The sequence below is a fragment of the Myxocyprinus asiaticus genome, chromosome 18 (assembly GCF_019703515.2).
Source record: "Myxocyprinus asiaticus isolate MX2 ecotype Aquarium Trade chromosome 18, UBuf_Myxa_2, whole genome shotgun sequence".
Taxonomy (NCBI): Eukaryota; Metazoa; Chordata; class Actinopteri; order Cypriniformes; family Catostomidae; genus Myxocyprinus; species Myxocyprinus asiaticus.
In genome coordinates this window covers 29,917,032-29,926,472 of record NC_059361.1, presented here as the reverse complement: position 1 = coordinate 29,926,472, position 9,441 = coordinate 29,917,032, and the positions used below count along the sequence as shown (strand labels likewise).

General features: G+C 43.1%; 1 protein-coding gene across 1 annotated transcript; it reads right to left on the bottom strand.

The window, feature by feature from the left end:
• Positions 1-171: 171 nt before the first annotated feature.
• LOC127455919 (membrane protein MLC1-like) lies at positions 172-8,900 on the bottom strand. The gene is made up of 6 exons (XM_051724102.1): positions 8,795-8,900; positions 2,619-2,860; positions 1,973-2,062; positions 712-820; positions 401-427; positions 172-274 (listed from the first exon to the last, which is right to left on the bottom strand). Exons 2-5 carry the CDS (start codon positions 2,856-2,858, stop codon positions 417-419), a joined length of 450 nt encoding a protein of 149 aa, XP_051580062.1. The 5' UTR covers positions 2,859-2,860; positions 8,795-8,900; the 3' UTR covers positions 172-274; positions 401-416.
• Between the last annotated feature and the right edge of the window lie 541 nt (positions 8,901-9,441).

Here is a 9,441-nt window from a genome sequence, read left to right as displayed (position 1 = left end):
TGCCTGAGATGGATGATAGCAATGAAGAAATGAAAAAGAGCAGAGAGATATGCGAAGGAGGGAGCACATAGAAAATGCTAATCAAATGTGCTACAGACAAATATAGTAAATCATTGACATAATATCCTGATAATATCCTTCTGGGACAGATTATATATGTAAATGGTCACACCTTTACATGTCTGCAGCAATCCTCAGCCGAACGCGCTGATAGGATAACAGAACTGGCTGTGAGCACTTCCAGCACAATAAGCAGGAGCAGGTTAAAGTTAATCTTGAAGATAACAAATAGTATGTAACTGTTACATTACATACTATTTTTTAAATGTATAGACTAAAGATGTAAAATGCACATAGTTTAGTGTCTGTATTGTTGGGATTAGAGTTGTAATGTCCTTACATTGATGGCCGAGGGACTAATAGCAAGCTTAAATCCGAACCACACCAGACACGTTGTTGTCACAGCAAAGGAAGACACATGCAAACATAGGAATGTAGTCTACTGATATGGGGTTTTTCCATGGTTGATTATTAAATTGTTACTTTTGGTCCCCCCAATCCTGAATATGTGGTTGCATCCTTGCATACAGCGGCAGTCACTCAAGCAATTTAAATCTTATCCATTAATCCAGATAATTAGTTCAGAGAAGGCTTTAACAATTTGACAGAAATTATGTTTCTGTATTTGCTGAAAAATATCCTTTCACTTACTGCAACTTGTCTGTTCTTGGCAATAGTGAAGCTCACCACTGCTGCTGGTATACTCTGAAATCCGGAAAGCCAAGCATAATGTCAACGTCAAACCGGCCAATGGCTTCATCTGTAAACATATGAGTCTGTGAAGGACTACAATGTAAATACTAATAGTTATCTCAATTTGTAAAAATAAATAAATAAAAAAATTAATAATAGTTTTCTCAACTTAAGCTTAATTTTTTACTTTTCTTACTAGTTTTAATTAAGTTACCTTTACTTTTTAACCCTAAAGTTGTTATTAATAAAAACATTTAAGTGGTCCTAATTAAACAGTACTTGAAATGTCACATTTTGCAATCTTAACTCAAATATATATACATTCTTTAAACTTTGGCTTTGAATATTACTAACTCAAAATTATCAAATGCAAAATTGTGGCTGTGTGGAATACCCATAAGCCCTTGCGCTTAAAATAAGTATGTATGTTTGGCCAAAACAAGGAACCTTATGTAGAAAAATAATAATTGTTATTTAAAAATGTACTGTATATAGTTTTAATTCTTATGACTATTGTTGTTGTTTTGTTGTAGCTGGTTGATAGTTGTGCTTTGTGTAAAGTCACCATTAAGGTGATTAGTGTTACCTCTGGTACCTGTTAAAGTTAAGCCATTTTTCTTTACTCAAGAGTCCTGGTATGTTCTTCATATGAAATCGAAGAATGAACGGGTATGATGTCATTTAAAACAAAATCTGGCCAAAAAGCAGGTGTTTTTGCATTTGTTTCAGTAATTCATAACAGCTCTCGGGCAAACTTTTCGCAAAACGTCTTAACAGCTGCTAAACACCTTCTTACTGCCATTGGTCCACATCATCGATAGGTGTGACCTGGAGCTCCACTTACATTGAGGCTGACAGCTAATGTTGTTTACATTGTTTAGTCATTTAAGATAAGTCCGCATGAACACACCAGTGTGCAGGGTTATTAGCGTGCTGGTGCAAATTTACCTACATCTGTATGATCGTTCGCTTAGAGACATTTTCCAAGATCATGTCATTTTTTTTGTTTAATTAGTGTACTAAAGGAATTAAATCTTCTCAAATACTCTCAAGTGCCCATTCACTCATGTGCCATCTGCAGTGAAAACCATTTCCATATCTTGTAACTAGTTAACGTTATAGAAAAAATAAAGTTCAGTTTTCTTAAGCATGCCTTAAAAAAATCTAAGTAAGGTCAACTAATTAGATTTTAGAGTGTCTCCTGAGGAGATATACTCACAGATCCAGCAGCACAACGCAGGTAGTCCATTGCAGCTGGAAACACATTACCTATGTAGAGAGAGGAAGCTGCCACTATCAGCAAGCTACTCTGGGGGTAAGAATCAGGTGGACACAATTAATCCTTAGATGCAGTGGGATCCAAAAGTCTGAGACCTTTAGTGAAAATGCATCTATTGCATTTGTTCTAAGTTAATATATATTTATTTTAAATTACAAATTATTTTATCAGCATAACAATTTGAGTGAAACATTGAGGAATTAAAATGAATTGCCCTTTTAACAACAGTATGTTCTAAAGAGCATCTAATGTGCTTCAACAGAAGCAAGGAAATTACCTTTTGTACACAGGAGTTACCATAATCAATGTCACAAATTTGCTCATTTGATTAGAAACCTAGAAATAGTGCAGAATATAAATGTTTCTCATTCCACTTCATAACATTTCTTTGTTTCAAATTTGTTGAAATCCTCAAACTCTGTTCATTCCCAGGTTTGAAATAGATTTTGAATCCCAGATTTTCAAGGTGGTCTCAGATTTCTGGACCCAACTAAATATACAGTGTAACAGAGAGAAAATGAGTCTCAAGTGTCAAGCTTCTTATCCACAGAAGTAAAAATCTGCTGAGCAACCAGAAAGCTCTTACCCCTTTGACGACACTGTAAAGCCACACTCTGTAGCTAAAGCAGGGATGTAATGGCCCGGGCTTATCCTGCTGTAGGTCACTATTCCTTACATCTACTATGTAGCGGTCTCTCTCCAACCTCTCTCTCTCCAGATGCCGACTCAGCGTCCCTATCCCACTGTTTCGCTCCAGGGTGGACATCTGGGCATAGCTGAACACCTCCTGGGCTGATGCCTCCTCTCGTTGCATCCTAAAATCCATAGCTCCCAAAAATACATTTCATATAAACCTCTTATATTGACTATACATAGAAAACTCACTAAATGCAAATATTTACAGATGAAGGTAAAGCATATGGCTTACAAGTTATTGATAGATTACAATTTGAATCCTTTTAATGACACTTCAAACTTACCTCAGTTTCCAAAGGACATTAAATGTCATCCAAGACATAATACTTATCACTCACTTTTATTGGTGCAACACACAAACACACAACAGAGGCATGCCAAGCCAATGAAATCCCTGCAGAAGTATTACTGATTTACTATCACTGGCCTTTCAATAGTCATTCAACTGTAAGAGTTTACGGGGCATAAAGAGAGTGTGTAAAGTTTGCAACTGAAGGTCAACCAATCACAGAACTGCAGAGGCCACATAAAGTATTTGAACACTTAAGCCACACTGGAAAATGGATGAATGTCATTGCATTAGATGCAAAATATCACACCAAGTGCAAGCAAACAAAGTTAGACTTTTCTCAGATGTGTAGTTCATGAAAAAATGTATACACTAATTTAGCACTTTATTAGGAACACTATTGCCCAACGTGGTGGCAGCGGGGTGTGGTCGAATGTCCGTCCGGAGAGAGAGAAAGCGGTAAGGGCGCTGACACCTGAGCAAAATTATGTCTAACACCTGCCTCTAATTCCAGTGAGCATGGGGAGAGCAGCATATAAGCGGCCACGCTACCAGCAGACGGAGAGAGAGAGTCTGGCACAAGAAAGCCCACGGTACTCGAGAAGCTGTTGTGTTTACCCTATTGTGTTTGTGAAGCTAATGTGTTTGAGTGACTATGTGCCTGTGAAGCTAATTAGTTTGTGAAGTTGCAAAGTATTGAAGTGGCAGATTAAAAAGTCTTACCTGAGCCTGGAACCCACTTCCCTGTGTCCTCCTTCCCTTCTGCTGTGAAGTCTTGTTTCACTGGTGCCAAAACCCGGGACACTGAAGTACGCCCCATTGAGTCCTCACAGTTGGCAGAGATCCTCAAGTCCCTCGCCGGCCTACACCAGACCCACCAACAATCCCTGCTTGAGCTTCGCCAAGACCAAGATTGCCGGTTCTTTGAGATCCTAAGAGCTCATGTAGAGGACCGGCATGCGATCCGGAGCCTCATCAGCCAGGAGAGAGCCCTGGCCGTGTCCCCGGACAACCACAGCCCCCTGCCCCCACCCACGCTTTTGAAGATGGGGGCGGAAGACGACCCCGAAGCCTTCCTCGACCTGTTCGAGTGAACCGCCGAGATCTGGGGCTGGCCGCGTGACCAATGGGTGGCCAGGCCCCTCCTGTTGTTGTTCGGGGAAGCCCAGCTTGCCGCTTAACAAAAGTCCCTCCACCGAGGCCAGTTCCCCATACACGGGGGTCGGTACCCCCAACATCTATGGTGCCCCGCTGTTCTCCCCCTCAGGTGGAGGCGCCCGCCAATGCAGGTGCAGCCTGCTGGAGTTGCGGAGATCCGGGACACTTCCGGGATCAGTGCCCTGTGATGGAGCTAGGGATGGTGGTCTGGATCCCTGACACTCCGCAGGCTGCTCCCGACCGGGCCAGAGCGTACCAGAAACCGGTAAGTTTCAAAGGGGGTACTCACCAAGCATTGGTGGGCACTCTTCAAAATATTCTCCCAGGTGGGGATTCAAAAAGAAATCCTCACCGATCAGGGCACAACCTTTATGTCACGGACACTACGCAAGCTTTACCAATTATTGGGCATTAAGTCAATTCGCACCAGCGTTTACCATCCACAACAGATGGTCTGGTGGAGCGATTTAATAAAACCCTTAAAAATATGATTTGTAAGTTTGTGCACGAGGATTCTAGAAATTGGGACGAATGGCTCGATCCCCTGTTATTTGCAGTACGAGAGGTCCCACAAGCCTCCACTGGGTTTTCCCCATTCAAGCTGCTGTATGGGCTGCGCCCGCGTGGCTTGCTTGACATCATACGCGAAGCTTGGGAGGAGGGACCTTCAAACAGTAAGAATGAAATTCAATACGTTAGAGCAAAACTCCACACCTTGGGGCAACTAACACAGGAGAATATGCTCCAAGCTCAAGAACGACAGAGCCGACTGTATAACAGGGGAATTCGGCTACAGGAATTTGCACCGGGAGATAAGGTACTTGCATTAATCCCCACATCAAGCTCCAAATTACTTGCCAAGTGGCAAGGACCCTTTGAGGTCACACGATGAGTGGGGGATCTCGATTATGAGGTACAGCGAACCGACAGAGGGGACTCATATCAAATTTACCACCTCAACCTCCTGCAATTGTGGAGGGAGGCGGCCCCTGTGACGTTGGCTACGGTAGTTCTGGAGAGGGCGGAGCTCGGGCCGGAGGTAAACACAAAACACAATCACGTCACTCCGGTCACTTGCGGAGACCACCTCTCACTGTACCAACTCGCAGAGTTTGCCAAACTACAACAAGAATTCACGGATGTGTTTTCCTCTCTACCGGGTCGCACGAACCTCATCCAACACCACATCGAGACCGAGCCGAGGGTGGTGGTATGCACCCGTCCCTACCGATTGCCAGAACATAAAAAAAAATAGTCCGGGAAGAATTGGATGCAATGCTTGATATGGGAGTAATAGAGGATTCCCACAGTGACAGGTCCAGCCCAGTTGTTCTGGTGCCTAGGAGCGACGGGTCTGTCTGGTTCAGTGTGGATTATAGAAAAGTCAATGCAGTGTCTAAATTTGATGCCTACCCAATGCCTCGTATTGATGAGTTGCTTGCAGTTAGGCACTGCTCATTTTTACTCGATACTGGATTTGACAAAGGGTTATTGGCAGATCCACTTGACACCAATTTCCCGTGAAAAACTGCTTTCTTCACACCGTTCAGATTACACCAATTTGTGACACTTCCGTTCGGTTTGTTTGGGGCTCTGGCCATGTTTCAGCACCTCATGGACCGAATCCTCAGACCGCATTTGGCTTACGCCGCTGCCTATTTGTATGACATCATCATTTATAGCAATGACTGGCAGCGGCATATGCAACATCTGCAGGTGGGGCTCGCAGCAAACCCTAAGAAGTGCGCGATTGGGCGGGTGGAGGTACGGTATCTGGGGTTCCACTTGGGCCACGGGCAGGTGCATCCCCAAATTGACAAGACACAGTGATTGAGACCTGCCTGAGACCCAAGACCAAAAAGGGGGTGAGACAGTTCCTGGGGCTGGCTGGCTATTATAGGAGATTTGTGCCTAACTATTCGGACGTCACCAGCCCGCTGAATGATCTCACTAAAAAGGGAGCTCCAGACCCGGTCCAGTGGACGGAGCAGTGCCAACAGGCGTTTATGCAGGTTAAAGCCACACTTTGCAGGGGGCTGCTTTTACATGCACCTAATTTCTCTCTCCCATTTGTGTTGCAGACAGATGCTTCAGACAGAGGGCTGGGGGCCGTACTCTCACAGGTGGTGAAGGGGGAGGAGCGCCCAGTGCTGTACATCAGCCACAAGCTCTCTTTGAGAGAAACAAAGTATAGCATCGTGGAAAAAGGAGTGTCTGGCCATCAAGTGGGTGGTCCTCACTCTCCGCTACTACCTGCTGGGGCGGGCCTTCACCCTCTGCTCAGATCACGCCCCACTCCAATGGCTCCACCGCATGAAGGATACCAACACGTGGATCACCCGGTGGTATCTGGCTCTCCAGCCCTTTAAATTCAAGGTGGTCCACAGACTGGGGGCACAGATGGCTGTCGCTAACTTCCTTTCCAGAAATGGGGGGGGGGGTGGTGGTAGAGAGGCTGGATGGCCCCCCAGCCTGAGTCGGGTGGTGGGGATATGTGGCAGCGGGGGCGTGGTCGAGCGTCCGTCCGGAGAGAGAGAAAGCGGTAAAGGCTCTGACACCTGAGATAAATTAGGTCTAACACCTGTCTCTAATTCCAGTGAGCATGGGAAGAGCGGCATATAAGCGGCCACGCTACCAGCAGACGGAGAGAGAGAGTCTGGCACAAGAAAGCCCACGGTGCTCAAGAAGCTGTGTTTACCCTATTGTTTTTGTGAAGCTAATGTGTTTGAGTGACTACGTGCCTGTGAAGCTGATGAGTTTGTGAAGTTGTAAAGTATTGAAGTGGCCGATTAAAAAGTCTTACCTGAGCCTGGAACCCGCTTCCCTGTGTCCTCCTTCGCTTCTGCTGTGAAGTCTTGTTACAGTGGTCTTCTGCTGTTTTAGCCCTCTGCCTCAAGGTTTGACATGTTGTGCATTCTGAGATGCTATTCTGCTCACTACAATTGTACAGAGTGGTTATCTGAGTTACCATAGCCTTTCTGTCAGCTCAAACCAGTCTGGCCATTCTCCTCTGACCTCTCTAATCAACAAGGCGTTTTCGCCCACAGAACTGACGCTCACTGGATGTTTTTAGTTTTGGCACCATTCTGAGTAAACTCTAGAGACTGCTGTGCATGAAAAACTCAGGAGATCAGCAGTTACAGAAATACTCAAACTAGCACGTCTGGCACCAACAATCATTCCACGGTCCAAATCACTGAGATCACATTTTTTCCCCATTCTGATGGTTGATCTGAACATTAACTGAAGCTCCTGACCCGTATCTACCTGACTTCATGCATTGTACTGCTGCCACACATAAATAATCGCAAGAATAAGGAGATGTTTAGGTGTCACTAATACATGTTCCACTAGCATTTGACAACCAGGAAGAGTCCAAATACTTCTTGTATAATTTTGCACAGCAGACATATTGTTTTATCATTTAAAACCAAAAAAGCTCATTTTGTAAAATGTTTTGCTCAAAAAGTGTGCTTTCTTTCAAAAACATACCACTTGGTTTGATATTTTATTATCTAATGCAAAGACATTTCTACATTTTTAAGTGTGCCATAAGTATACAAACTTTCCAGGGCCATTGTTTTGTAAAAAGTTTGTGTGTGGATTTAGGCAATTATATAATATCCAATAATAATTAAAAAGTATTTTTTAACCACAAGGATAACGGTACATATTGTTAATTTCCCATTTTTTAATTATGTTGTTCCAACAGATTTCCCAGATTAAGTTTGGAAGCTCAGAGATAAGATTATGGCTAAATTAGCTGACGTAATTTCAGTGCATTGAAATTAAGATGAAGATATGTGTTTACACTACTTAGCTTTAAATTGTGCCTTTTAAAGGATACTAGATATCAACATTACATAAGATGACAGACTGCACTAATTCACACCGCCTAACCTTGTATAACGTACTAAATAGCGCATCTAAAATATTTAGCCAACATTACAAATAAAACTGTGAGACTGAATGGTTTCTCACATTTTCAAAATCTTGCTACATTCAGTAAATTTACAGGAACATTTGCTTAATTAGGCACACTTAAGAAAATATTTGGAGCATAAAACATTGGGCTTTACAGTGACATAACTGCAACCCGCTGAGAGCTGTTACACTGTGACAAGCTTTTGAAAAATGCTTTCTTTACCGTTTAGAGAAAGCAGTGGCTTGAAGGTGCTCCAGGAACACAAAAGTGTCTGTTTTGTACTAAAAGCTTCTATATTTTATCATTGCACTGAAAAATGATCTCATGAGACCTACAATGTGAGCTCTCGGTTCTACATTTCACTAATAACTACCAATATCTTCAGGGAAAAATATTTTTGTTCAATGATAGAGAACTAAACTGCAATCAAACAGCTCCCTCTTCAAAACCCACATGCACAATGAATACAAAGCACATTCATGGTATTACGTAAACAGCGCAGGAACACAGAGCAATAAAGAGGATGAAGTGCAGGGAAAATGCACGAAGGCAATCATTCATCAAAAGTTTCAGAACATCAACCCTTCCCTCATACCCTCAACCTCTCAGCTTCATTCTCAGCCTCACTTTCTTAACACATTCATTCATTTTATCTCTCTGATCCTCTTTAACTTAATCTCTCCTTCCCACTCACCTGCCTCCAGCTTCAAGATGCCGTTTATGTCAGCTTAGCCCACCTGTTCCCTCTCCGCTGTGATGGTGCAAGTACTAGCCAAGGTTCTAGTATTACTTTATCTTTGTCTTGGTCTTCTTGTTTCCCCCCCTCTCTCTCTCTCTCTCTCTCTCTCTCTCTCTCTCTCTCTCTTTCTCTCTCGCTTTCTGTCCCCTCCACTCAAAGTCAATAAAAAACTTTTGGAGCATTTCAAAGGGTGGAACAGAATGCGTGTTGCCCTGCCAGCCAGTTTTAGCCTGTGAATGCAAATGGAGGGGTGAGATGGGGCTCAGATGAAGGGCTGCTGAGCCCAGAGCCACTTATTGCTCTGCTCAACTCATTGAGAGAACTCACACATAAATCAATACCCCTCGCTGCCATACACACACAAAACACACACAGAGAAAGAATGCACATTATCTGAAACAAGTTTTCCAATGTAGACGTGCACACAGATGCACACAAATGCCTTTTCCCATCCATGTGAGTACATGTCAACAACATGTTTGTACAAAGATACACACATATTTATTTTTCTAGCATGATGGAGACTTTACATTAACTTGTATTGTATTTATACAGAGGTAATGATGATTTTTCAGATGATTTTTGTATATAATAGGCCTCTT